Raw genomic sequence first — 12,197 nt, forward strand, 5'->3', positions numbered from 1 at the left:
TTTTATTCCAAGGCCTGAGTTGGAGCTGGCAGCTCCTCCGAGCTTTGTCGGTATCCAAGATGGAGATCACCGGTGCTGTGGGGGGAGGGGTGGCCTTCCCTCCACTGCTCCCTGAGAGGGAGTGAGGACGTCGGGCTTCTTGGATCCTGGGTTGTCTCTGGTCTGCAAACTGCAGGATGAAGATGTCCGCTCCTTGTTGGTTCTTGCTGGTGTTGAGTAGAATCCACTCGCCCTCTGTGTCTGGCTCCTTTGTCCCGGACTCTCTGTGTGAGCGCTCAGGTATGGCTGCGGTCTCCGCCACTTGCAACCCTGCTGCAGCCGCCGCCGCCGCCGCCGCCACCGCGGCGGCTGCTGGTGAGCGCTCAGATGTGTCTTTTTTGCCTTGGCTTCCCTCTCTTGTCTAACTCTCTGTCCTGAGATGGCACACTTGGTGTGATTCTCTGGCTTAGGACTGTTCACTGGAACTCTAAAACTGCTTTCTATGCGAGAGCTTGTTCAGATTCCAGCTTCTCCTCCGCCACCTTCCGCCGTCTCCCTACTTTTTGCTTTTTGTGAATAGTTTATTGGAGATAAAAGTCTCACATACTTTTCCTGCCTGTGTTGGCTTCAAAACGCAATCCTCAGATCTCAGCTTCCTGAGTAGCTACAGTTAACAGTGTGAGCCACTGGCGTCCCACTACAGTGCAAGTTTCTAATGCTGTGAAATTATTTCATTGACCTCATCTATTGATTACTTCCTACATTATCTAGTTACTTTTTAAAATGCCTTTTATGGTTTATAGTTTCCAGAGCATTAGAATACAGCTCATCTTTTTGTCAGTAACAAGATATAACCTTCAATGAACAAATGCTCCAGTGAGCTTATTGCTGAGATGGTAGGCCAGAATCAATAATGCTGAAAGAAGGCCTAGAGTTTGTGCCTCTTCCTCTTAAATTCCTCTTGCTGTTGGTATTCCTGTCCTGCCTCTTTTGATTGACAGAGTAGTTTAACTTCCATTGTGTGTTGAGTATAGCATCTGAGTATTATACTGGTTATTTGGACTCAAAAGTGATCTTATGAACTTATTCAGCAGTGATACTCAGTAGACACATTGTTGAAAATGAACTATACAACTTCTTGGGGAGGGGCGTCAGGAGGGAAAAAAACTGGGAGAAAATGATGGAAGAGGTGACACTCTTCAAAAGAAATGTGCTCCAGACTTATGTAACTGCAACTCCTCTATATATCACCTTTATGATGAAAAAAAGTGATCTTAAGAAATCAAGAACTACTGTAGGCACTACAATCCAATATTCCTCTCATTGAACATTAGAAAAGATTGTATGAGGGTGATTATAATTGAAGTAGTTTGTTTGCATGTATGAAGGTAGACCCATTGAACCTGTTGAAATTGTTTTAAGAATGGGAAGTGGGATAAGATAGTAATAGAGAGGGTAAGGTTGATCTATAAACATTGTATATAATCACAATGAAACTCCCTTGTGCAATTAATTTATGCTAATAAAATTAACTAAGTAAAATGTAACTGAAGACTGATAAGTAACATCAATTTGGTGTGTGTGTGTGTGTGTGTGTGTGTGTGTGTGTGCTGGTGCTGGGGCTTGAACTCAGATTCTAGGCACTGTCTCTTAGCTTTTTTGCTCAGGCTAGCATTCTACCACTTGAGCTACAGCTTCATTTCCAGCTTATTGCTGGTTAATTGGAGACAGGTCTTCCAGACTTACCTTCCTGGGCTAGCTTTAAACTGTCCTCCTCAGAGCTCAACCTCCTGAGTAGCTAGGCTTACAGGGATAAGCCACCAGCACCCAGGTTAATTCCTCTATTTCTTATCATATATTTATTTAACTCACTGTGTGTGTGTGAGAGAGAGAGAGAGAGACAGAGAGACAGACAAAGAGACAGAGACGGAGAGAGACAGAGACAGACAGAGAGACAGAGACAGACAGAGACAGAGAGAGACAGAGAGATTCAAAATTTGCATTATTGTACAATGAGTATCTTCTGGGTACCGAGATTCAGATGGAAGCTTTATACCTTCTTTTTGAATGTTCTGCTTAGAAATGCCTGTTTAGTATTTGATACAGTGGGTTAAAATGTACACAGGTCTCTTCCTCGTGTACTGACCCAGGTTAGATTACAATGGATTTGAGACTAAAGAGAGATAATTTATTTAGCTGCTTTATGCCCACCAGAGTTGAGAAGAGAATAAATGGGGATTTCTCCTTTCTTTCTGCTTAGACAAACACCATGTTCAAAAGATGAGTAAACCAAGGAAAATTTTTCTTTTGTTCTTGTTGGCCTTCATGTATAGGTTAAATAACTTATTTTTCCTACAAATTCCTAGATTTTACATGTTTGATGTTTAGGGTGATGAAGTGGGCTAAGAGAGATAGAGGAGGTTTTTTAGGTTTTGCTGTTGGTTACTGAGTGGGGAAATATGATATGGATAATTTGAACCTGTAAAAGTTTGAGCATATTGAAGGCCTGAACCCTTTGGTGGTGGGAAAAAAATATAAGAGAAAAATTTTCATTAGGGGCTGGGACGGTGGCCCTGGGTTTGATTCCTCAGCACCACATAAGCAGAAAAAGCCGGAAGTGGCATCATGGTTCAAGTGGTAGAGTGCTAACCTTGAGCTTTAGAGCTCAGGGATAGAGAGCCCATGCCCAGAGTTCAGGCTCCACGACCAATAGGAAACAACAACAACAAAAAACGCTTTCATATATAAAACAATAAGTGTATGGACAATATGATGCCTACTTACTAATTTTTTTAGGATGATAATCATTGATTATAGGATGAAACTTCTACATTCTTAGCTGACAAGTTTTTATTTCCTTTTTTTTTGTCAGTCATGGGGCTTGTACTCAGGGCCTAAGCACTGTCCCTGAGCTTTTTCACCCAAAGCTAGTGCTCTACCACTTTGGACCACAGTGCTACTTCTGATTTTTTTGGTGGTTGATTGGAGATAAAAGTCTCACAGACTTTCCTGCCAGGGCTGGCTTTGAACTGTGATCCTCAGATTTCAACTTCCTGAGTAGCTAGGATTACAGGTACCAGTGCCCAGCTTATTTATTCTTAATTATTCTTCTGAGACTTAAGTGAGAGGAAAATCTTATGTTCTTGAGATTAATTTTCCTAAGATATGAAACATTAAGATTGCCCTCAGAGTAGTCCTTCCTTTTACCTGTCACTCCTAAATCAGAATGCCCAAGCAGAGGGTTGTTGAAGAAATGAAGGATGATGTTATCTGCTCACTTTCCATGATGTTCTATTTCTTTCTTTCTTTCTTTTTTTGGTCCGGTCATGGGGCCTGAACTCTGGGCCTAGGCACTGTCCCTCAGCTCTAGGCTAGCGCTCTACCACTTGAGCCACAGAGCCACTTCCAGCTTTTTTCTTTTTTCTTATGTGGTGCTGGGGAATCGAACCCAGGGCCTCATGCGTGCAGGGCAAGCTCTCTACCACTGAGCCACCTTCCCAGCCCCATGATGTTCTATTTCTGAATGAGTTCTTGCACATCCATCTAAGATGGGAAGAGAAAAAAGGCATGGAGAGGAGAGGTAGGAGAAGAGTACTTAGTGGGGGTTATGTGCATAATGTATGTAGCTGAAGGAAAGAAGAACTGTGCCTGTGTGTTGGCTGTTCCATCACAGGTGCAGCTGGGTGCCCTCCGCTCTCACAACTTCCACAGAACCCTCATTCCAAAGAGCTGTATTCAGATATCGTTATTGCTTGCCTTCTTGTAGCTGGTACTATTCTGTTATTTTCTTTTGTAGAGCCAAGAAAGTGGAGCATGGCCATGAGCAATGTGAACAACGACTTTGTGGTTATGAGCAATGGCAGCATCACAACCAGTGCCACCAACCTTAGTCCCCTCACCCCCTGTGATGGAGACCTTGCAGCCCAGCAGCTCACACCCAAAGAAGTACCAAGAACAAAAGTGAGTCCAAATGGATGCCTGCAGCTTAATGGCACAGTTAAGTCATCCTTCCTGCCTTTAGACAACCAAAGAACGCATCAGGTGTTATCCCAATGCTGCCATCCTTGCCCATACCATCACCCTTTGACCAGCCATAACAATCACCAAGAGTGCCATCCCGAGGCTGGCCCTGCAACACCCTCTGCTTTGACCTCGTGTTGCATGCAGCCACACTCCGAATATTCTGCATCTTTATGTCCAAACCATTCACCTGTGTATCAGGCTGCGTGCTGTCTTCAGCCTTCGCCATCCTTCTGCCTGCACCATCCGTGGCCTGACCATTTCCAGCATCAGCCTGTGCAGCAGCACATAGCCAACATCAGGTGAGTGTGCTAAAGTTTTGCTGACTTTTAGCATTCAACGAATTCTACATGGCTGTGACTGGTCTACTTATTTCCCCAAAATGGGGAAGATATCTTAAGAAAGAAGCAAATGAGAGTGTTTATTTTGTGGATAGTATGAGCCTATTAAAATGAAAATTAAATGATAGGTCCATAGACTTCCTAGTCAGTTAAACTCTGTTCACTTTTCCTGGTCTGTAGACTGGTTAGGAATTCCTGATAGACCTTTTGTGAAGTAAAAAGTGGTGTTGCTAGAAATTTCTACTATTGAAGCTATATTGGCAATAAGCTATCTAATAGGAAACCTTCATTGTGTTATTTATAGTGGTCAGCCTTTATGAAAATGAAGTGTAAAGCAAGCTGCTTTCTTATGCTTCTTTATGGCTGTCCTTGCAATCTCTATCCATAGGGTTCGGGTGACAGTGAAATTCCTTGTAATGAGATGAAAGTAACAATTTCTTTAATAGCAAATGAAACCATAAATCTGTAGCACAGGACTTCAAAAAATGAAACATTAGAAAAACATATGAGTCCTTTTCCCTACCTCAGATCATAGTTTCTTTCAAATGTGTTTTTCCCATTCACTTTGTACAGAAAAGGCTTACCATTACAGCAAGCAAAGTATGTTTTATAACATACTAAATACTTTGTAGAGTCCATGTATTTCACATCATTAATGAAAAAAAAACATTGTAAATGAAGTACAAGAAGAGCACGTGGCGCACACTGTGTGTGTGTGTGTACTGGTGTGTGTGTGTGTACTGGTGTGTGTGTGTGTGTGTGTACTGGTGTGTGTGTGTGTGTGTGTGTGTGTGTGTACTGGTCAGGTACTGTCCCTGAGTGCTCTAGTACTTGAATCACAGCTCCACTTCCTGCTTTTTTTGGTGGTTAATTGGAGATAAAGATTCTCACAGACTTTCTTGTCCCATCTGGCTTTGAACTATAATGCTCAAGATCTCAGCCTCCTGAGTAGTTAGAATTATAGGCAAGAGCCACTGGTGCCCAGCACGAATACCATTCTTTTTAAAACTAAGGCATCATTTACATACAGATGTGAAGTTTGGAAGTTGGTGGTCTTGACATGTACATGACTGTAATCTACCTCTTAGTCTTTTTTTTTGGGTGGGGGGGATCCAGTTGTGGGCCTGAACTCTGGGCCTGGGCACTGTCCCTCAGCTCTTCAGCTCAAGGCTAGTGCTCTACCACTTGAGCCACAACACCACTTCCGGTCTTTTGCTTTTTTCTTATGTGGTGCTGAGGAATCGAACCCAGGGCCTCAGGCATGCAAGGCAAGCGCTCTACCAGTGGCCCACCTTCCCAGCCCTACCTCTTAGTCTTATATTGAATGTTTCCATCACTTCAGGAAGTTCCCTTCTATATTTCCTCTCCTTGCACCAGAGGCCATCACTTTTTGGAGTTCTAGTACCACTGACTTGTCTTGCCTACTCCTAGAACTTCATACATATATGTTCATACAGCATGTATTCTTTTATGTCAGACAATTTTAGCTCAGGAAAGACTCACCCAATTGTTGGATGAGTTTTTATTTTTATTTTTGTTTTTATTGCTGAGTAGTAAGCCACTGTATGCATGTGGCAAATTCAGATCCAGAAAGTGACACTTTTTACCTGTATTGGGTTTTGTACACTTTTGAGATGATCTTGCTTTACTCTTTTTAGAGAGAAAGAATCAGTTTAAAGAAGAAGATGGAAAAAGAGAGAGAAAGAGAGGAATCTCTGAATATATTTCCATATTGAACTTGAGAGCTTCATAGTTCCAGAACTATGATAAGAAATTCACCAAAGCCTCCTTTACATGATTCTTTTGGCAGCACTGGGCTGCCTGACCAGTTTTAGACATTTTTTCACTTTTAATTTAACTGTGTAAGTAGTTGGTTAGAAAATTATACAATCATACGGTATTTTCACAATAAAAAAACTTATTAAAAAAGAAAAGAAAATTATACAATCATAAGAATTTATATGTTTGGATCATAAATCATATGGTTCCACAGGGTGAGGTGAGATAGTTCTATATTTTGAAGCTGAACCATATGAATAAAAAGTTATAAAATGTTTTAAAGTATTAAAACTTTTTAATTGGGCAAATAACCAATTCTTTCAGTCTGCCAGGTTATGCCAGGATTTCTAAGTGATCTAATTCAAAAGGAATGGGAAACTCTCTCTCTCTCTCTCTCTCAGTAGTATAGCATTAAAAATCCAAGTAATTGGCAAGTGAACTCACCATTGGCCCTGGGGCCTCAGCCATCATGGTCAACTTTGGGCCTCATCGCTGGCTTCATATACTTTTCGCTGCATAATTTGTTTTGGATATAACTGAGCAGAAAAAAATGATGAAAAGCTATTTGCCTCATGGAACAAGAGTGTTATTTAAATGGGAAATGAGACCCAATTAAAGTTAATCAGAAGTAAAGGCTGTGACTGAATACGGGATGTTCATATTTTAAAAGGAGAAATAAAGATGTTATCATTATTTAATTTGACAGAAAAATGTAGATAAGATGCCATATTTGTCCATTGAGAAAAATAGAATATGATGAAGAAAAATTGAGCCTGTTACAGACATAAAATTATATATAAAGGTACTTGTAAAAGAATGGTATATTCCAATTTTATGTATCACATACTTTACATTTCAAGACTTTCCTATCTTCTGCATTTATTCATATAACTAACAATATTTATTGAGTACTGGTATGTGCCAGGCACCAATGATGTCATTCTAGACAGGTTGAGGTTTATTTTTTGCTTTCATGGGCTTGCAAACTGATAGCAATCAGTAAATCAAATGGGCTGCTAGGATATTATGATAGTGCTACCGAAGTTGAAAATGAATAGAAATTACATAAGTGGTGAGAATGCAAGCAAGTATCTTGAAAATTCTGGGAGCAAAGACTTATAAGGTAATGTAAACACAACTCTAGCAGGGTCCAAAATAGCTAGAATGCAATGGAAGAGAGAATAGTAGGAAGAAGAAAGGTATGCTGGGATCAAGTCCTGAAGGGCACTGGGCACCACAGTAACAAATCCCTAGGTGTTGCCCTGAGGTGTTCCTGATATCATTCACTAAAATGGGAAGTGGAATGCAGTCATGCATGCTATTAAAACAGAATGTACAGCCATTTAGAAATACTGTTCCTTGAGCTTCCTTGAAAGATGGAGGATTCTGGCTAATATATGATTATTACCTTGAGGACAATGATACTGCTAGGTGTTACCTAAAAGGAATACTGGAGCATTTGGACTAAGTCAGGCAAGTGTTTATTTGCAGAATCATGTCATGAGATGACAAGGCACTGGGCCTGTTACTCTCTTTCACCAACCAGTAAGATATCCACAATGCTAACCAATGTGGGAATGGATAGAGCAGTAGTGCAGTATGGTTAATGTTTTGAGGTCTATGGTTTCACATTAATGTAAAGTACTACATGAAGATTGGCCTTACTGTAGAGGGATTTCAGTGCTTTCAGTTATTTTTGCTAGTTGCACCTACATTGCAAATGAACTTGCCTGTTTGTGTTTTTTTTATTTTGTTTTAATAAAGCAACTAAGCCATAGAGAATGTTTTAAGGAATCAAGTAGAGGATGTAGGTTTAAGTGTAATAATGATTCAGGTGTCATTGGCTCATGCCCGCAATCCTAGCTACTCAGAAGGCTGAAATCTAAGGATCACAGTTTGAAACCATCCCAGACTCAAAAGTCCATGAGACTCTTTTTCTTTTTCTTTCTTTCTTTCTTTTTTTTTTTTTTTTTGGTCATAGGGCTTGGACTCTAGTCCTAGGCACTGTCCCTGAGCTCTTTAGCTCAAGGCAAGCGCTCTATCACTTGAGCCACAGCACCACTTCCTGTTTTCTTGTGGTTAATTGGAGATAAGAGTCTCAAGGACTTTCCTGCCCAGGCTAGCTTTGAACAATGATCCTCAGATCTCAGCCTCCTGAGTAGTTAGGATTACAGGTGTGAGCCCAGCCATGAGACTCTTACCTCCAATTTACCACCAAAAAGTCAGAAGTAGAACTGTAGCTCAGATGGTAGAGTTGATAGCCTTGATCAAAAAAACTCAGGGACATTGCTCAGGCCCTGAGTTCATGCACCACATGTATGCACACATGCACACACAATGTAACAATGAAATTCCTCTGTATAATACTATCTGAAGTGTGCCCTTCTTTTAATCTTCAAATTGATAAAATTAAGAGTGTTCGCAAAGATCATATCTTATATATCATGTTCTAACACCAAATTGTCACCAAATATAAATATTTTAAGTACATTTCATTTGAAATATGCAGACTTTTTCATTTGTAAATTTCTATCCTCCTGTCCACTGTTAAGCCATTAACTAACATAACTAATTGAAAGTTGTGTTAAGTTTAAAACACAGAAAGTAATGTCTCCCTAAACTTAGTTTAATTGTTCACCAAACCACCAGGGAACTTACAAAATAAAGTTGAGTTATACGATATTTCTTTTGCGAGGAAACAATAAAGAATTCTAGGAGTTCAGAGTTAGATAGGATTAATGAGGTTGATGAGGTTTGGGTTTGGCTCAAAATAGAACTTACACAATCCTGGAAGTATGACTCAGAGTTAATAAAGTGACTAGAGGAGTCAGAACATGGAAAGTGGAGAAAAATGAAAGGAGAAAGCTTACACAGTAAAAGCATAGGTTAAGAAAGGGTAAAGAGGACAGGATTGTTAGAGAACAGGATTGTTAGAGAACGGGATTGTGAGAGCGGTCATTTCAGATGGACATGAGAGCTTTTTAAAACAAAAACAAACACCTAATTCTGCATGCTGAATGAAGTTCTCTAAAATGCTGCATAGTAATAATCTGTCTTTTTCCTCCAGAGAGCTGGAAAATGCCTCTCAGGAACTAGTCACGTGCCAGGTGTGCTGGTTAAAGCAAGTTTTGAATTACTCATTTGGGGTCTTCTTATGGCCATATTAAAGTGGAAGGCTAATGGTATTATTGAGCAATTCCTAAGGAGTTTTGAGTCCAAAAATAGCATACAACATTTCTAATCTAAACTGTACTTACCTTTTAATTTGGTGTTGCAAAGAAATGTTCTTGATTTTAACAGAGGACTCAATGAATGATACTTGGCAGTACCATAGTCTCATTAGCATTATAGGGAACCTGTGATGTTTTACGTTACCTGCCAAAAGCATTTTTATTTCTCCAAAGGTGATTTCATAGACAGATGGTCACTTAGAATGTTTGCTGTGGCACACTGGAGGAATTAAAGCTGTAGAAAATTATGTCTGGCCTAGAAGGGATCGTGGAACTAGACTAGCATTAGCTTAGTCACTTAAAAAATAACTGAACACCGCCCCTACCATCCCATACAAGGCAACTGCAGAATTTTTGTCACCTCTTTCCCTGTCTTTTTCAGTTCTTTGTGTACTGATTTCTCTGATTCCTTTTCTTACAGTTTTTTTTTTGTTCCTTCTTAGGAGATTATTTTCTGTGAAGGGACTTGTACTTAAAAAGTAGGAAATAGAGCCCATGTGATATATATGTATGTGTGTGTGTGTGTGTATGTATATGTAAAGTGGTGTGTGTGTATCCAAGCTGTTTTCGAACTATGATCCTCAGATTTCAGCCTCTTAAGTAGCCAGCATTTCAGGTATGAGCCACCAGCTTCTGGCTCTCCATGTGTTATATTAAGATATGCAATGTACCATTTGATCTCATGATTTTTGTGTAAATCTTTAACACCTAGAAGTAAAAGTACAGCTCTGAGGATTATGGTGACCTACGCTCTCCCTTTCTTACCTCTGGTGAAGATGATATTTTATTTAGCCAGGAACGTTGATCCAAAAAGTCACTCGAAACACTTCGTCAGCTTGGGTACATGAACCTGGGCAATGACACAGATCCCAGCATCTTTGCTTGACCCAAATCATCTGGAGCAACCCAAATGCTTCCCAAAATGTTGGCACAGTGAATAGAGAAATTCAAGGTTATTTTTATTCATGAACTGAGCAAGTAGTTAGTAAATACTTAACATTCAGTGATGGAGACATGGGTGAAAACTATAAACTTGGTCCCTAGTTCAAAGATGTAGAAGTAGAAGTAATGTGAACAGGCAACACTTAGATTTCAGTGTGATCAATATTAATTTAATGAATAAGTGTATTCCTCTGAGCACAGAATTTAAATTCCAGTGCTTTTGCAAAGGCACAGCCAGAGTTATATGTTATTACAAAAGAAAGCCAGAATATACTGTACTATAAATTCATATCCTCCTCTTTTATAGCCATTGAATGGTTTTTAATAATGAAATAATAATTTCTCTTTATATCTTGATTTAAATGATTATATCTCTTAAGACTGCTGGATCATAGCTTAACAAAATAAACACCAGCAAACAGGTGTGTGAAAAAGGGTAGAGTGGGGTTAAGAGGACGGGGTAGACAAATGAAGAAAAGAATAGGGTGAGAATACAGTAAAAAAAAATTGGATTGTTGAATGGCAACTCCATTATATAAACACACACACACACACACACACACACACAAAATATATAACTTCACAGAAAAAGACTGTTAACAGGTGTCTTTTATAAGAAAGAACCATTTAATTGCATTCTCTAGACCTTTGTTGTTCAGTAACATTCATTAAAATTCAATTGTCCAGGCACCCCAGAAACATTCTAAATAGTCAGCCTCAGGTCACTGGGTACCATCTTAGACAATGCAGATGAAGATCATTCCTGTTATTACAGAAAGTTCTGTTGGACAGGCGTACCTTTTCATGGCTCTGTAAAGCAACTGAGATTCCTTTGGAACATTAGTGACAGCAGTGGAACTCATATGATGCAGAGTAACAGCAGTATTTAACCTTATAACAACTTAATTCTAATTAATGGGATTGTTTGATTTTGTTGCCTATATAACCAAGAAATAATAAAAGTTGAAAATTCCCTTTCTTCAAACATCTAAAGGACTAAATCCCCATATTAGAAAAACAATACATAGCAGGTAAGTAGTGTCCTTCAAAATCTTCTGGAAGCCACTGTTAGCCTCCCACAAAAACCACTGCATCTCAGGACTTACATCAGAAGACCAGAGTATCAGCTTATTTAGTTTGTAGTTTTCTGGGATCTTTTGTAAGTAGATTAGGTGTAAAAACAGAATTTTTTTTTCAAGAGTGGAGAAGTTCAGCTGTCCTGTAGAAGCTTAGCTATCTCATCAAAGCAATAGTAAGTAGTACATTATTACTCTCCATTTTTCCTTTCTCCATGCTATCTCCTTTCTTTCCTACATGATGTGAAGAGGAAGCCTGGGGTTTGGAAGACATACAGTGTATTTGAATTCTGGCTCCGCCATTTATTGACTTTTTGATCTTAGATAAATATTTAATATCTCTCAGTCTTAGATTCCATCTCCATGAAAAATGGAAGTAGGGGTAGCTGTCTTGATCTTAGCATGGTGCCTAGCACCAAACGTTAATCTCTCTTTTCTTGTTTGGTTCTCTTGTTTTCTTCTCTTAAGTTCTAGAGTTGTTATGCTTGACTGCCTGGGCTTAATCCTGTTAATATAGTTCAGAAATGAAGGTTTTACTTAAATAAATACATGATGCATGCTTTTTTATTCTTGTTACACCCTTCACCTCATCAGCCTACAGAACAACTGGAGGAGAGGGTTGTTGAAAAAGGATTGTTGACAAGGCTTTCCAGTCCAAAGCCTCAGAGCCTGTATACTTTAATACAAATTATATAATCTGATTATGATGGTTATATAGTTATTTTAGAAGAAGTCTGGTAAGACTTAATCTTGATTTTACTGAAACCAAGATTTATTTTTACATTTTTTAAAGTTGTCAAATTAACTTTCTAAAAAGGATAATGTTTATA

General features: G+C 39.2%; 1 protein-coding gene across 2 annotated transcripts in view; it reads left to right on the top strand.

Annotated features, from left to right (window-relative positions):
* Positions 1-12,197, top strand: part of Disp1 (dispatched homolog 1 (Drosophila)) — a 122,436-nt gene that overhangs the window by 66,821 nt on the left and 43,418 nt on the right. For both annotated transcript variants that reach the window (XM_013014972.1, XM_013014971.1), the window contains one exon: positions 3,776-4,301. In XM_013014972.1, coding sequence (XP_012870426.1) covers positions 3,793-4,301 — 509 coding nt within the window. In that variant the 5' untranslated portion in view covers positions 3,776-3,792. The remainder of the gene's footprint in view (positions 1-3,775; positions 4,302-12,197) is intronic.

The sequence above is a fragment of the Dipodomys ordii genome, unplaced genomic scaffold (genome assembly GCF_000151885.1).
Source record: "Dipodomys ordii isolate 6190 unplaced genomic scaffold, Dord_2.0 Scaffold26, whole genome shotgun sequence".
In the NCBI taxonomy this organism is placed as follows: Eukaryota; Metazoa; Chordata; class Mammalia; order Rodentia; family Heteromyidae; genus Dipodomys; species Dipodomys ordii.